We start from the raw sequence: 17,207 nt of genomic DNA on the forward strand, positions 1-17,207 counted from the left end.
CAAAATTAATATTCATCTTTGTATTGGGTAGATTCACCTTGTTTTTCACCAAAACGGTGGAAAAGAAAAAAAATACTAATATACGTAGAAGTGAAAATAAGGGAAAAATAATGACTTGTATTGGGAATGCTTTTTATCTTTCTACAGTTCTACCTTCACTTGTACTTGCATAGCCCCAATGCCCAACCACCACATGACTTTTTTTTAACCAAAGTTTTGACTTTTGATTCTTGTACGTATATTAAAAGGGTCCTGTTAAATACACGCCCCGGGTTCCTCGAGAGTAGAAAAATGCAAGAAGCTGATTTTTATGCATTACCAGAAGGATGTGTAACAAACATCTTGTCCTTGACATCTCCTTTAGATGTGAGTGTTTTGTCTTTGGTTTCATCCATGGTCAAATCTGCTGCTGATTCTGATGTTATCTGGGAGAAGTTTCTGCCGTCCAATTACAGAGAGATTGTATCTACATCGGTTTCTAATTTAAACCTGAATGATTTCAGGACTAAGAAGGAGCTTTATTTTCGTCTATGCGATCATCCCATTATCCTTGAAGGTGGTACTAAGGTATGTAGTTGACTAATTTTCGTCTAGCAGTGTAGGTTCATTTTTAATTTTAAACACGAGATGTACACAAAAAATTTGATCAAGTACACAAGTCGCTCGATCTCGTCTCTTGGCTATGTGATAGTAGAACTGTAAACTTTGTAGCTGATCTATTTTATATGAATCTGTCCACCTTAATTAGGGGTTTCTCTTTTTGTCGAATTTCTGATTTTTTCGAAATCCGACCCGAAATTGGTCTGGCTCTGGGTGTAGTTTTCATGGGCCGATTTTCCGATTTCCGAAAATTCCGAAAAAAAATTGGATCGGATTTGGATATAATTCTAAAATCCGATCTGATCCGAAATTTCCGATATTATTGCCAATTTATTCCGAAAATATATACTTCTCTCACTATCCACTTGATTAGATCTCGACCGTTCATTCATTTTCTAGTTTTTTACTTCCAAAAACAAAACAAAAACATAACCCCAGCTTGCTTCCCCAATTGGAATTGGACCACTCTACCGGTCATTATCACTGGCCATAACAACAATGATATGAAAAAAAATGTCATTGAGTCATACAATGACTCCAGGACCAATCCAAAAGCCAAATTCCAATAGATAGAATATTATGTAAAGCTACTTGAGTCCAAGACCATAATCCATTATTTATCAGACACTTCACGTTTCAATTTCCACACGAAAAAAGATTGAAACATTACAAATACCCGGACCTCAACGTAATGCAATGCTTGCTATTGGTGGTTGCAGGTTCTTTTTCTCGTTTTTTCTTGGATCACTTGTTTGAATGAAAATGAATTTTCTCAGTAAACAAGTGCGTATTGTTGTTGGTACATTGGTGTTGTGGACATGATTTTCTCTCCCTACAATGAACATTGGCGTATGATATTCCAAAAATAATTGAAAGTAAAGAGATTTTTAAAAATTTACCAAGTATTCTGAAATTTTCGAAAGTTCCGAAATTGGAAATATATTTTGAATCCGAAAAAAAATTGGATCGGATTTGGCTAACATATTAGGTTCCGAAAAAAAATTTGAAAAATTCCGAAGGAGGTTAATCCGATCCGATCCGATCCGAAGTCACCACTAACCTTAATGTAGTGGCTTATATAATTTTTTCGCGAATGGAAGCTCTCTTGGCTATGTGGTGGCAATACTGTGAGTATTTAGTAAGACACGCTTAGGGGCCATTTGTTTTTGCCTCTTATAAAACCTTGAGGTCAAGGTCTTATAACTTCTTATATGGACATTTTTTCGGTTTGTTTTTTGCCTCTTATAAGAGGCATTCTACTAGAAATGTCTTATAAAAGGCTCCAATTCTATAAGTACCAAAATTTGATATATTTAAATTCTATAAGTCTTATAACTTGAAAAATGACTCAAACACCCCTGTCCATATACTCCTAGCCTCATGTCTCTCTTATTCCCTTTTCATTATCTTATTCTCCAAATAACTTCATTGCCCTAGTCACCACCGGCTACCACCACCACTGCAGCCACTACCACCACCACCACCATTACCACCGTACTATTAAAACTATCACCACCACCATTACCACCGTACTATTAAAACTATCACCACCACTACCACTGTGCTATTAAAATCACCACCACTTCCACTACCACCACTATCACTACCACCGTGCTATTAAGACCAATATCATCACCTCCACTACCACTACTACTACCACCACCACCACCACCACCGTGCTATTAAGACATCCACCACTTCTACTACTACCACCACCGCACTATTAAAACCAATATCATCACCTCCACTACCACCACCACCACCGCCAATTAAGATAATTTCTTAAAATCGATATTCTAATTATCAAAATTGATTTGAAAATACGTTTATTTCAAATTAATCTATTCAAGTTAAATGTGATGTAAAGTAGGATTATATTTGTCAAATAACCATCTATAAGATGTCATGTATTTGTTTTTTCTATTTTTACAAGTGCTTATATGAGGAACTTAAAATGAAAAACAAACCACTTTATAATACCATCTTATAAGACCCTCTTATAACACATGGTCTTATAATACCCTATTATAATTTATCGCAAAAAAACATTTGGTTCACATTTTTAAGACACAGATTTGAAGATTCCATCTCAACTGGTATGCACAAACTTTTAGTCCTCTTGATATTCATAACATACTGCCATCTCAATATTGGGCGACTTAATGGGCGTGATTGAGCCAATCCATGTTCTTCTATATTTTTCCCTTATGTTCCTTGTTTGTTCAGATTTGCTGACATGTTACGGTGAATAAAATTGTTGACAGAGCTTTCAACTTGAGAAAAGGAGTGGCAAGAAATGCTTCATGCTTGGAGCAAAGGAACTCGGAATTGCCTGGGGTGACACTCCCCAGTACTGGGAATGGAAATCTCAACCGGACTCCAGGTTTCTTGTCTTTCTCAGTTCCCCTCCCTCCTATCCATACTAAGCATGGATTCCTTTAACATATGTAAAATGCAGGTTTGCAGAGGTAGCTGGACTTAGAAGTGTGTGCTGGCTTCATATCCAGGGAAAAATAGATACTCAAATGCTTTCACCGAATACGAATTACGCAGCCTACCTAGTTTTCAAAGTTACTGATGAGTCATATGGGCTTGATAACCCAACAACAGAGGGATCTGTCCAATTTGTACTAGGGGGAGGTAACGCAAGTGGATATCGCACAGTGCACTTAGATTATGATTCCAACCGAGCACCACACCGTCGACACCGTAGGTCATCAGTCACCCAATATGTGGGCCAACTTCCAAACGCAAGAGGAGACGGGTGGATGGAGATTGAACTGGGAGAGTTCTACAATGATCGAGGAGAAGATGGGGAGGTGAAAATGACTCTTGAAGAGGTGAAGAATGGTGACTGGAAGTCTGGTCTTATTGTCGAAGGTATGGAGCTCAGGCCTAAAGAAAATAGTACCTGAACAATTTTTTGTATTGCAGTCTTATGGAATGGATTTTGAACCTATGTGTGCACGGTTCTTTGTAAATTCGTAATAATCAGTTTGCGATCACGAAATACATGTTTTCTTTAATTTCTATTGAGAATGATGATCAGATAAACTTCTTGTTCTGTATATCGAAAATAATACAAAATACATCATACGCTATAGCGTTGGAAAATAGAAGTAGAGAGAAATCCGTGTGTAACTTTTTCACACACTTCGTTTGATAGGCTTGAATTGTGTTGGATAGTTTAGGCTGTTTAGCACCTACGAAAAAATATCGCACAAAAACTTCACAAAAAGAATTCATGGTGAAAATTTATTACCATATAAATGTATTACCATTTACCAGTGGTGAAAATTCCTACAAGAAAGTTTCAGGCTATCAAACAGAACCATAAACTAGTTGTTTCAAGCCATAGTACTTCCAGAGTCGAATATGCATGGTCTGTGACACAAATCTAGTGTCAGTGTGTCACAGACTTGTTGACGTTTTGAGCGAATTGTTGACCTTTGATGCTGTATTTTAACACCTTAGCGACAAATGTCCATTCGTTCTGCTGTACCTATAAAAAAACTGGCCTGACCAAAAATAAAAAGCTAAAGGGATTAGAAATGAGAAGTGAAAAGAAAATGCAAGAAGCTGATTTTTATGTCTTACCAGAAGGATGCGTAACAAACATCTTGTCCTTGACCTCTCCTTTAGATGTGTGTGTTTTGTCTTTGGTTTCATCCATGTTCAAATCTGCTGCTGATTCTGATGTTATCTGGGAGAAGTTTCTGCCATCCAACTACAAAGAGATTGTCTCTGGGTCAGTTTCTGATTTAAACCTCAATGATTTTAAGTCTAAGAAGGAGCTTTATTTTCGTCTGTGCGGTGATCCCATTATCCTTGAAGGTGGTACTAAGGTATGTAGTTTACTAATTTTGCTTTCGTTGCATTGCTTTCGATTCCATTAGTGATGAACAGTTTAATAGAAGCTCTCGTCTCTTGGCTATGAGATAGTAGAACTGTAAACTTTGTAGCTTACAGTTTAGGTTTTAGGAGAATTTGGGGTATTTGTCTTGATCCTGCTTTTGTGAAATTCACGATTCATCTATTTTATATGAATCTGTCCACTTTAAGGTAGTGGCTTAAAAAAAATTGATTCGCGAATGGAAGCTCACTTGGCTACAATTAACAGAACCAATATACCATCATTTTAAGATAATCAGAATGCAGTGGCACACTTTCACACCGAGATTTGAAGATTCCATCTCAACTGGTATGCACAAACTTTGAGTCCTCTTGATATATTCATAACATTCTGCCATCTCAATAATCTTGAACTCTAGAGTAATTGGTAATTTAATGGACTTGGATGAACCAATCCATGTTCTTCTATATTTTTCCCTTATGTTCCTTGTTTGTTTAGATTTGCTAACATGTTAGGGTGAATAAAACTGTTGACAGAGCTTTCAACTTGAGAAAAGGAATGGCAAGAAATGCTTCATGCTTGGAGCAAAGGAACTAGGAATTGCCTGGGGTGACACTCCCCAGCACTGGGAATGGAAATCTCAACCTGACTCCAGGTTTTCCTGACTTTCTCAGTTACCCTCCCTCCTATCCATATTAAAACATGGATGCCTTTAACATATATGAAATACAGGTTTGCAGAGGTAGCTGGACTTGTATGTTTGTGCGTGCTTAAGATCGATGGACAAATAGATACTGAAATGCTTTCACCAAATACGACTTACGCAGCCTATCTAGTTTTCAAAGTTACTGACAAGTCATATGGGCTTGATAACCCAACAACAGAGGGATCTGTCCAATTTGTACGAGGGGGAGGTAGCGCAAGTGGATATCGCACGGTGTACTTAGATCCTGAATTCAACCTAGCACCACACCGCCCACGCCGTAGGTCATCAGTCACCCAATATGTGGGTCAGCTTCCAAGCGCAAGAGGAGACAGGTGGATGGAGATTGAACTGGGAGAGTTCTACAATGATCAAGGAGAAGATGGGGAGGTGAAAATGACTCTAGAAGAGGTGAAGGCTGGTAACTGGAGGACTGGTCTCATTGTTGAAGGTATTGAGGTCAGGCCTAAAAGAGATAGTACCTAAACACGGCGTTGCTAATTGGTTACAAGCCTCTTTTGTTTCATCGCTTATTGAACAGATGTGAACAAACTTCGTTGTATATTATAACAAAAACAAGTGTTTCAACATCTTCAAAATCAGACATTGCAACTTTACAAGAAGGAAAATATAAACAGAGAAAATAAGTTGAGATTTAGCCTGCACCATTTTGTTGGTAGAAGTGTAGAACGTAAATGTTTTTTCGACCAGCGCAAACTTGTTTGTTAAGTCATGTTTACCTTTGACATCGAAGTTTTAGACTGACCCAGGATCAGCTGATCCGTGTAGCTTTGCTTTATCAGACTCCATAAAATAACACATGTCAAAAGATATAAAAGAAGTGGATACCACCAATCAAGGTGGCAGTTTTGTTTCTATCCGTCTCTTTGTTAAAAATGGATCTAGTAGAATCAGAATAACACATGACACCCACACGTCCACACACCGTATTGCCGTTTCAACTCCTCAAAAGGAAAATAGTAGAACCTTAACGACGAAGTTTTTTCTTTCCCTCCTCTTTCTATATAAAGCCTTTGCAAACAACTTAGAAAACAGACGAACAAATAAAAGAAAACTCATTCCACAAAGAGAAGATAATCATTATTATTAGAGAAACTGATAATGCAACAAGTAGATTATTTCTATGTGCTGCCAGAAGGATGTGTAACAAACATATTGTCCTTCACTTCTCCTAGAGATGCTTGTACATCGTCTTTGGTTTCATCCACATTTAAATCTGCTGCAGATTCTGATGCTATCTGGGAGAAGTTTCTACCATCTGATTACAAAGATATTGTGTCTAGATCAGTTGAGGATTTAAGCACCAACAAGTTTGCTTCTAAGAAGGAACTTTATTTTCGTCTCTGTGGCGACCCCGTTCTCCTCGATGAGGGTAACAAGGTAATTTTATCCTTGTTTCTTTCATATGGTGCACGAGGTTGACAACTTGGGAAGCGAATATGAGTCCACGTAGCGTAAAAGCATGTCGATTTGCATTTGACGTCATTATATCCATATGTCGGTATACTAGGTCAAACTAGACACGGAACTATTGTATCATTTTTATTGTTTGACCTTTTTGTTTATATTTTAACTGCCGCTAGTGGTGGATAATTACGAATGATGACGTGGTAGGATAATAAATTACACGTGTGTGTTTTTAATGCAAAGTAAAATGGTATTATATTCTATGCTGCCAATAGCCTAATGGATACTTAATTAGGACTTGGCGGTTCACCACTAGACACTTTAGCCTAAATCAGTACCAAATTGAAAGCTTTTGATTTATTTTATCATTTTGTTTGGGACTTTAGGTGGTTGGCACTTGGCAGTATCTAAAAGTTGTACGTTGTTATTTTCATAAATGTAGGAAACCAGTGACAATATATATATATATGATAAAGGTGGACTTTACTGAATCACTTCCGTGATTTTTTTGTCTTTTTGGAGTTGTGAGTTATGACTGTTGATTTCCGCGGCAAAATATTGTATTATGTATGTTTGGATAATTTGATAAAATGTGAGTCAACCCAATGTAAATACTACCCCGTCTCAGATCGTACCACTTCTATATGGTGTATTAGGCCTTCACATTGTGTTAATAGTTTACTTTTCAATGACTCAACTGCTGTTTGTACATTTCATAATATCACATAAATAAAATTGCAGTTAAAAAAAAAAAAAAAAAAGATCGTATGTGATAAGTTATTTTTTATTTGGTTATCGAAAAAAAAAAAAAAAAAAAAAAATTATTCTTTATTTCAATTTTTTTGTTTGTTTTTTGCCTCTTTATTGTATTTGTTAGAACTTAAAACTTGGCTTTCCTAATGAATGACAATACTGGCAGAGTGTAAACCTTGACAAAAAGAGTGGCAAGAAATGTTTCATGATTGGAGCAAAGGAGCTCAAGATTACCTGGAGCGAAACTCCTCAATACTGGAAATGGATACCTTTACCCGACTCCAGGTCTCTTTATTTTCTTTCTGTGGCTCTTTCGATCTTTTTGAATATAAGTTTTGATAACTTAAACAAATATTGTATTATAGGTTTGCTACTTTTCTCTGTTTCCGTTTCTACCTCTTTAAATATTTACGGTCAGATAATACTATAGGTTTGCGGAAGTTGCTGAACTTATAAATGTGTGTTACCTTCACATCAAAGTGGAGATAGATACTCAAATCCTTTCACCAACGACTACCTATGCAGCATACCTTGTAATCAAATTTTCTGATCAGGCCAGTGGACTTGAAGACCCACCCGCAGAGGTCTCAGTCAAATTTCTTGGAGGGGGAGGTAGTGCGAGTGGAGAACGTACGGTTTACTTAGATCCTGAATGCAACCGCAGGCCACACATACAATATGTACCACACCGTCTTGGGCTGATACGCCGCAGGTTTGGTCACATACTTAGGCCAGGAGTGTCATCAGCCATTCGATATGAGGGTCAGTTTCCAAGAGAGCGGGGAGACGGGTGGATGGAGATAGAATTGGGAGATTTTTATAATGGGCAAGGAGAAGATGGAGTGGTTGAGATGTGCCTGCAGGAGGTGAAGGCTGGTCACTGGAAGTGTGGACTTATTGTTGAAGGTATTGAGGTCAGGCCTAAAGGGATTAGCACCTAAACAAGACCTGATCGATTAGTTATGTCTTTATAATTGTGTGAGCGCAATTGCATTGTTATCATGTATTCTTGATTTTGTGATATAAATAGATAAATAATTGAAAAATATTGAATGGGAAATATTTGTTCAACTGATTCTGTTGCATATCAGATAAACTTTTATAAAAGAACACAGAACCATAAACACTCATAGATTCCACGAGAAAAATTGCATAGAACTTAATTTAAACGTGTAATTTCTAAAGTTAAAGATCCAAAGTTGTAGTCGTCTAGTGGAGATGTGCTGGAAGCTTGAAAGAGGCAATTTCAGCAACTACCTCAAAGGTTATGGTCACGTAAATTGTAAGGAGAAAAATGAAAATGTCACGTTTTGATCTGCTTTCAGATTGATGGTATTGATATATGCGGGTATTTGGACAGCATTCGTCTTTGGTCCATTTAATGTGGATACGCACCCTATTTAATATGGATATCGGTAATTAATGTGGTGATCTTGATTCTCTGTACATAAAGAGACAGTTGAAACTCATCTCAGCCAAAACAACAGAAAAAAAAGAGACACATGAATTTGAGAATGCAAGAAGCGAATTTCTCTGTGGTGCCAGAAGGATGCATCTCAAACATCTTGTCCTTTACATCTCCTCGGGATGCGTGTAGGTCGTCATTGGTTGCATGTTCATTAAAAAATGCTGCAGATTCTGATGTTATGTGGGAGAAATTTCTTCCATCTGATTACAAAGAAATTGTCTCGAGGTCAGCTTCTCCTTTGGATTTGAACGGTTTTGAGTCGAAGAAAGAGCTCTATTTCCATCTCTGTGCTGATCCAATTCTTCTCGACGGTGGTGTTATGGTAATTTTCTTGTGCTGCCTGTTTTTCTTCTTTTTTGAAATTTCCTCTGACTTTTTGTTTCATAATCAATAGAGGCATCGCGTAACCACAAGTATTTAGACCCACCGGTTGTAGTTTTTGCATTTTAGCAAGGAGGTAATTATTATATAATTAAGTGGGTCTTGGGGGATTATTATTAGTAAATTACATAGGAATGAGGTTTTGGATTGAAGGAGAAGAATCTGAGTATACTTGTGATACTCAATGTGACAATGTTTGATATCAGTCTTAGAGATACTTGCTGTGATATCTTTGGATTGCATACGAACTTTGAGAACTTCATAGATCAAGTGTTCCCCATAACGAATCCTGGTGTTATTTGGTGCTCCACCTCAAGGCTAGAAGATCCCATTAGTGTTGTAGATACAATTGTAAATGCAGAGTTCGACATACAAGTCAATACACACTCAAGCCAAATAAAAAACGTTCTATGTGAACGTATGTATGACAACCCTTAATCCAATGTCATTGGTGTGAAAAGGGATTGGCTACATACATTGTACAGAGTCCGACTATCAGCATTTCTCGCCCTAGGATAGTTTTCTGGTCGTTTTACCTAACGTGTAAGTGTCATCGAAATTTTTTGCAGAGCTTTAACCTTGAGAAGAAGAGTGGCAAGAAATGCTTCATGATTGGAGCTAAGAAGCTTCACATTACCTGGGGTGACACGCCCGATTACTGGACATGGACACATGAACCTGATTCTAGGTCTATCTCCTCCCCCCCCACCCTCTCTTTGTCCAAACCTTTTGGATTTTCATTTCTTACAAAAAGTTAATCTTGCAGGTTTGCAGAGGTAGCTGAACTTGTGTATGTGTGGTGGCTAGAAATCCGTGGAAAAATAGATACTCGGATGCTTTCACCCAAAACGACTTATGGAGCCTACCTTGTGTTTAAAATAAAAGACAATGAATTCGGGGGTTATAATCAGTGGCCACCTGCAGATGTCTCCGTCAAATTTGTTGAAGCAGGAAGTGGCGCAAGTGACGATCAGATAGCATATTTGGATCCTACACAACGTCCAGTGAATGCACCAAATGGTGAAGTTCCAAGTATGAGAAGAGATGGATGGATGGAGATTAAGTTGGGCCAACTCTACAATGATCACGGAGAAGATGGAGAGGTGGAGATGAGTCTGATGGAGGTGAAAGCCGGTGTCGTTAAGGAGGGTCTTGTTGTTGTAGGTATTGAGCTCAGGCCTGAATGCAATAGTACCTAAAACAAGACCGTATTATATTACTTCGGTATTTTTCATTCTTATTTTCTTCTTCTTAATGGTGATTTTGCTGACTTTAGACCTTTGGAAAACAATTGCAGTTAATGCTTTTAATATTAGAGAAAACAAGAATGAAAATGATGTCTGAATGATTTTGTTGCGAACTTCTTTTCTTATGTGGATCCATCATCCATGACTCCAGAAAATCCAGAAGAGGAGGAATTAGAACAGAACAATACTAAAGTACTAACTACACACGTATTCAACCAGTAATTTTGTTGGGCTCTTAATTGAAGGACTCTCTCTATATAAAACCGTTGAGTCTCATCTGGTAAACAAAACAAATTTTGCTTCTTGTTTCGAAAAATACAACAAACTTTTGACAATGCAAGAAGCAAAATCCTGTGTTACCAGAAGGATGTATCGCAAAAAATCTTGTCCTACATGTCTCCTAAAGATGCATGTAGGTCGTCAGTGGTTTAATGGCCGTCCAAATATGCCTCCAGATTCTGATATTATTTGGGAGAAATTTCTTCCATCCGATTACAAAGAAATTCTCTAGGTCATAATGTCAGAGAAACATAAGCGTATAAGAATCATGCAAGAGGGGAAAATGTTTAGGTACTCCCAAGTCCCAATTCATGGAGGATAGGGATGATGATGGTAAAGTTGCATGTATTTGAAAAAATATTACAGACGACATAGTATTTATTAGCTTCTCTGAATTATTAAGCTGAAATAACATTTGTGCATATATCTATACATACAGGGATTGAAAACTCAAATTTCTACCTAATATCTCAGGCTCAGCCATGTGTTATTGCCATTTACTTACTGATCTGCAATGAAAATGTATGCTTGATCCTGCCAGAAGCCGCATCAGCCGAAAGTATGTGCTAATTCATTTTTATTTCTATTTTTTTTGCCTCTGTTGTATTTGTTAGAACTTGGTTTTCCTAATGAATGACAATACTGGCAGAGTGTAAACCTTGAGAAAAGGAGTGGCAAGAAATGTTTCATGATTGGAGCAAAGGAGCTCGAGATTACATGGAGTGACACTCCTCAATACTGGAAATGGATACCTTTACCCGACTCCAGGTCTCTTCATTTCCTTTTCTGTGTCCCTTTAGTTTTGATGACTTAAACAAATAATGTATTATAGGTTTGCTACCTTTCTAGGTTTCCGTTTCTACCTCTTTAAATATTTACGGTCAGATAATACTACAGGTTTGCGGAAGCTGCTGAACTTATAAATGTGTTGGCTTGACATCAGAGTGAACATAGATACTCAAATCCTTAAAGAGACTACCTACGCAGCATACCTTGTAAGCAAATTTTCTGATGAGGGCCTATGGACTTGAAGACCCACCGCACAGGTCTCAGTCAAATTTCTTGGAGGGGGAGGTAGTGCGAATGGAGAACGTACTGTTTTCTTAGATCCTGAATGCAACCGCAGGCCACACATACGATATGTACCCCAACGTCTTGGGCTGATACGCTGAAGGTTTGGTCACATACTCAGTAAACCCCCTACTGAAATAAACTGCTATGATGAAAGGAAATCAAAACAAGGAGTTGATCTAATTGTCTCTTATCTTCACTGATCACCCGGAAGGGTTTTAATGATATCAGAATCACCTGGGTCGATGATACTGAGACAGCACACTCGATAGTGTTTCCCATAGGCAGTTCTGAGATTCACATTGTTTCCACTGAAGTGATGAACCCCAACTTTAGCCAACTTTACATAATACTCAATCTTAGATTTCCGAAGTGGAGGGCACTTATTAGCTATATGAACTTCCCCTTGGAGCTTCTAAGAGATTTGAGAACAATTTTATACCGAAGGGTATACTTAGTTTCCACTCTTCATAACCAGAGCTGTTAATGGTCTCATGAGTCTTCTTTGTCTTCTTAGCGGCCACCATAGCTACCCACTTCAACCAAGCAGCAGCAGACACAAAACGTCAAATAAAACACAAAGTCAAATGAAACTGAGAGTGAAATTACGAGTGGGGGTGTAAAACGGGTCGGGCCTCAAACCATAAATCCTGTATGACTTGAGGACTGTGCTGGCCCAACCCTCTCATGTAATGAGGGGCGGGCCTATGAGGGCCAAAGCTAAAATTGTGAAATCCTAACCCTCACCTCAACCCTCTTTTTAGAGAATTGAGGGTCGGGCTAGAAGGCCAGGTTTAATTACTTTCTTAAACTTTTTATTTATAGTATAATTTTGCTAAATTGATACGCGATAAATTAATTATCACGTTTAAATAATAGGTTTTCTCAACCTTGACTTTGGTTAATATAGTTAATTAATAATTTAGCTAAAATTTATAAGATAATAAAATTTAAAAGTTTCGTTTTTAGGTTTGATGTGCCGATGTATTACATGAATCAATAAGAAATGTATATGAGACCAAAAATATGATGTGGTGTTGTAGGTTATAAAATAACTTGTGTTTGATTAGTTGAAGTTAATTAAGAACTTCATTACCATATACCAAATATCATATCACATAACTCTGATTTATATTTTATTCTTGTTTATATATGGTGATGGTGAAGTGACCCTGGTTCATATCCTGACAAGAGAACAATTTGTTATTTTGAACTAGATTTTTCATGTAACATTAGAGGAGCCGACACAAAACACTAATTTATGTCAAACATATTTTTCATTTTGCTATTTAATTTATACAATTACGTACTTTTTAACAAAATATAAATAAAATTACATATAAAAGTTGTGAGGGCCTTAATGCGGGCCTTTGAGGGTCGGGCTGAGAGCCGCTCTCATGCTTTCACATTTAGTACCCTCCCCTCAAAATGTGAGGGCTGGGCCTAGCCCTCAAATTGCATGATGACTTAAATTTGAGGACTTTTTCAGCCCATGGGCCGGACCAAGCAGGCTGAGGGTTTGAGGGCTTTTTTTACACCCCTAATTTCAAGAGAGATAAAAGTGTGGGAAAATATGAAATTGGAAGTACATTTTCCTGCATTTTTTGCTAGTTCACACTAGGGCCGTTAGATTAGATATCTAGGATTGTTACACGTGTCCAGCTAAATTTAACCAATTTCTTTTATTTTTATGTGGGTACGTGCAAAAAGTATGAGGGGTAAATATGGCAATCTACATCAATGATTGCCAACGCGGTCAACTAATGGTAGGGGGACCTAAAGCTAATAAATTAAAATTTTTAGATCCAACACAAATACCCCTATTATTAGAGGACCTACAACTAAATAATCCCATACTTTTATATAGAACCATGAACACATTCATAGATTCCACAAGAAAGATTGCATAGAATGTACTTTAAACTTGTAATTTCTAAAGATAAAGATCTAACTCATCGAGTGGAGATGTGCTGGAAACCTCGAAAGAGGCTTTTGGCAAAGAACTCTTTTCTTGCCTTTTTTACTACTACATACCGCAAAGATGAGATACTGTGGTTAAGTAATATGTTAGAGCAAGTCTAATGAGAGTTGTTAAATTGGGCTGCTAAAAGTGTTACATAAGTGCCACATAGGCTTTTTAGCTTGCCCAGCCAAATTTGGCTCTCCAAAATCAAAAAACCAATCCAATCGCGCTGTCTGTTTTGAAGGGCTAAATGATACGGACGGCATAGTTTCTACCGCCCGTCCACTATTTTTTGAAATTTTTTTGGACGGATGACACAGTTTATGCCGTTTGTCGAAATTTAACACACTGACGGCATAAACTATGTCGTCCGTCTCCCGAACTTATTATAGCAGCTGTTAACGAAGGTCTTAACTTTGGCTGGGTTTTTGACTCCTTCCAAATTTAAGACTCTTTTAGCATCCCCATTGGAATGACATTTTTGTGGTTGGGGTGTTATATTTGCCTTTAGCAGCCCATATAGCTCCTCATTGGACTTGCTCTTAGAAGAAAAATGAAAACAAAACATGTTTTTTTATTTTTCTTTTATTTTTTTGTTTTTGTTTTTGTTTTTTTTTTTAAGTGGAAATTTTATGGATACTGATGAGGATTTTTACAAATAATTAGGACAAGCGTGCAACAAGTTGCGCGACAAGTCATTTATGAATAACAAATCCTATTATTCTAAAAACAAACTCGTTAGAACCAGCTGTCATAACGTTACTGTCCATAACTTTCTGAAGTCTCTTGAGAAGCTCAACAGACTGTTGTTCTAAGAAACCGAAAGTGTCGAAACTAAACGGAATGAAACAATGCTGGTTAGCCGTGCAAGTGTAGGGGTCAAATTCATGACGTGTGACACCATGGGTGGCGAATGGTCCGAATACAGAATAGTGGAGAGAAAACCGAGTGCAGCGGATCTAAGACGCGGCACGATACCCGCCGAGAATTGCGGGTATATGGCCGGGGTGGTGAGTGGGCAGTGGGAGAGTAAGGAAGGGACGACTGGGTGCAGCAGATAGGAGCCGCGGAACCCTAACCACCGAGAACTGCGGTATCTGGCGTGGGGCGGGAGTGGCAAGTCGGAGACGAGGATCAAGATGAATGAACGAACGAGAGGGAGCGGTTGAGGGAAAAGGATGTATAAAGACAAAGAGAGAGAAAAAGAAGAGGGACGGAGAGAAGAGTAAGGAGAATACTAGTAATTCCATAGGGGGGTAATTCTTGTAGTTACATTTTGGCGCCGTCTGTGGGGACCCGAAAACTAAAATGGCTACTGTAGTGAAAAGAGGAGTAGGGAGACATAAGAAAGCCACGATTAGAGAAATGGTGGAGGAAACAAAGAGCACCGAGGTGGAAAGGGTAGGGGAGGAGGAAAGAGCAGGAGAGGAAGAAATATCTGACGTGGCGGCGGACGCTACCGACTTCTCGGAGAAGATAGTAAGGAGCCTCGAAATGAGAATGACGAGTTGAGAAAAGAGAGAGAGAGTACACATGGGGAAACAGAGCGGAGTAAGCATCGGAGCAGCGAAGTGGAAGGGGAAAAATAAGGAGTACCCACCACCGGACGCAGAACCAACGGTGGGTGTCACGTTGGAGGTAGTACAGGCTATGATTGAGAAGGATAGGGAGATAACCCGCGCAGCAGAAAAAAGCAAACCAGAGTGCTACGCAGAAGGAGGTTGCAAGCCTCAACAAAAATCCACCGGGCGGATTCGATATGGAATCGAGGAGGTGCCTAAGAGGTTCTCCCAACCCGGGTTTGAGAGGTATGATGGGAAGGGAGACCCGGCGGATCATTTGCACCATTTCCGGCAGCAGATGCCGTTGTGGCAGGAGAGTAAGTATGATGGGCTTCGCTGCATGATGTTCCCCGCAAGTTTAAAAGGGGGAGCCTCGGATTGGTATTATCGGTTGGCGCCGCTGAGCATCAAAAGGTTTGAAGAACCGAGCTAGCGTTTGTTGACCACTTCATACACCAGAAAAGAAGGGTGGTTGATATCGCGGCTTTGTTCAACATAAAACAAAGGTCTGCTGAATCATTGAGAGAGTTTTGTGCAGGTTTAAGGAGGAGACATTGAGAGTTGAAAATTTGGAAGAACATACCGCGGTAATAGCCTTCCAACACGGTTTTGGCGGGAAACGGGGGTTCATGAGTCGGTTTCAAAATTGAAATCACGCCGTTGCATGCTTTATATCCCAAGGTGGAAAAATACATACGCCACGAAGATATAATGCAGAGGACGCATAAAGGAACAAAAAGAAGCGGGAAAGCGGTCGCGGTTTGTCAATCGAAGACGATCGGAAGGAAAAAAAGCAGAATGGATGAAAGAGAGAAAGGAGGGTATAGAGGGGATAGCGGAGGGCGGATAGGGCCGGGATATCAGCGGCGAAAGGATATCAGGGAGAGGAAGCCATACCGAGAAATCGAACAGACACCGCTTTACCGAGACTTAGAGGAAATTTTGCGGTGATTAAGGGCAACAAGACTTTGAGGGTCCATGAGCACACCGGTGGCAATAGAAGGGAAGCCATTACGTGCATATCATCGGATCGGGAATCATGCCACGAATGAATGTTATGCTTTGAAGTGGTTAGTGGAGAGAATGATTGAAAAGGGGATGCTTCGGGGAGTTTGTCGCGAGAGGTTCGCCAAGCGAGAGAGTGCACCGCTCGGTTAAATTCTAGGTACCATCAATGTCATATTTAGTGGAGAAACCCTAGGGAGAAATGCACATAGAGAAAAGGTGAGAAGGGATGAAGTCTGGCCGGTGAGCGAGGGTCGTCAAGATACCATTGGTTAGTGGGGGAATCGCGAAGGGTGAGGAAGGCATAATGTTCACCCTAAAAGACTTGGAATCGGTGACTTCCCGCATGAGGATCGTTGGTGATTACTATAGCGATGGGTAATTATCCGTAAAAAGAGAGTGTTGATAGACTCGCGGAAGTTGATGGATTTGTTGTTTTTAAAGGGGCCATGGAGGAAATGAATATCAGTAGGGAGCAGTTGAAAGCTCCTTAAACCAATCTGTATGGGTTCAATGGTAGCATGACAGAGCCTATGGGGGAATTGATGTTACCAGTTACAACCGGCCCTACGACAGTGTTCACCAGATTTATGGTGGTGGATTCCAGCTCCCAGTATAATGCCATCCTATGGAGAAAATGGATCCACGAAATGAAGGCCATCCCATCGACATTTTACCAGGTGGTCCGCTTCCCAGCTAATGGGGGAACGTATGAAATAAGGGGGGATCAAGTGGCAGCACAGAACATCTATCAGGTTACAGTAAAAAATATGGTCCGCGGTACCAAAGGGGAGGAGCCGTCACATGAAATAGGATCAGCATAGCAGTTACAGGAGGCAGCGGAGATAGGGGTGTACAAGCCTCCGCTGGGACCGAAAACTTTGGATGAGGTGG

General features: G+C 39.2%; 2 protein-coding genes and 1 pseudogene across 3 annotated transcripts; 2 read left to right on the top strand and 1 right to left on the bottom strand.

Moving 5' to 3' along the window:
• The first annotated feature begins 200 nt into the window (after window positions 1-200).
• On the top strand, window positions 201-8,412 carry LOC147505094 (uncharacterized). The gene is given in 9 exon segments (XM_086605466.1): window positions 201-567; window positions 2,865-2,983; window positions 3,059-3,509; window positions 4,047-4,445; window positions 4,990-5,108; window positions 5,186-5,639; window positions 6,258-6,557; window positions 7,504-7,622; window positions 7,768-8,412. Coding segments are annotated over 9 exon segments (2,781 nt in total). The 5' UTR covers window positions 201-291; the 3' UTR covers window positions 8,312-8,412.
• A 199-nt stretch (window positions 8,413-8,611) lies between these two features.
• Window positions 8,612-11,628, top strand: LOC147505095 (putative F-box protein PP2-B12). Of its 2 annotated transcripts, XM_086557674.1 has the most exons (6): window positions 8,612-9,127; window positions 9,756-9,874; window positions 9,953-10,350; window positions 11,152-11,271; window positions 11,362-11,480; window positions 11,610-11,628. In XM_086557674.1, the coding sequence occupies exons 1-5, from the start codon at window positions 8,840-8,842 to the stop codon at window positions 11,373-11,375; spliced, it is 939 nt and encodes a 312-aa protein (XP_086413800.1). In that variant the 5' UTR covers window positions 8,612-8,839; the 3' UTR covers window positions 11,376-11,480; window positions 11,610-11,628. The 2 variants fall into 2 exon arrangements, with proteins under 2 accessions (XP_086413800.1, XP_086413801.1); XM_086557675.1 differs by lacking the exon at window positions 11,610-11,628 and having other exon boundaries at window positions 11,187-11,271; window positions 11,362-11,479.
• Window positions 11,629-11,979: 351 nt separating this feature from the next.
• Window positions 11,980-12,565, bottom strand: LOC147505096 (large ribosomal subunit protein eL30 pseudogene; annotated as a pseudogene).
• Between the last annotated feature and the right edge of the window lie 4,642 nt (window positions 12,566-17,207).

Source organism: Coptis chinensis, chromosome 4 (assembly GCF_015680905.1).
Source record: "Coptis chinensis isolate HL-2020 chromosome 4, ASM1568090v1, whole genome shotgun sequence".
NCBI classification, from domain to species: domain Eukaryota; kingdom Viridiplantae; phylum Streptophyta; class Magnoliopsida; order Ranunculales; family Ranunculaceae; genus Coptis; species Coptis chinensis.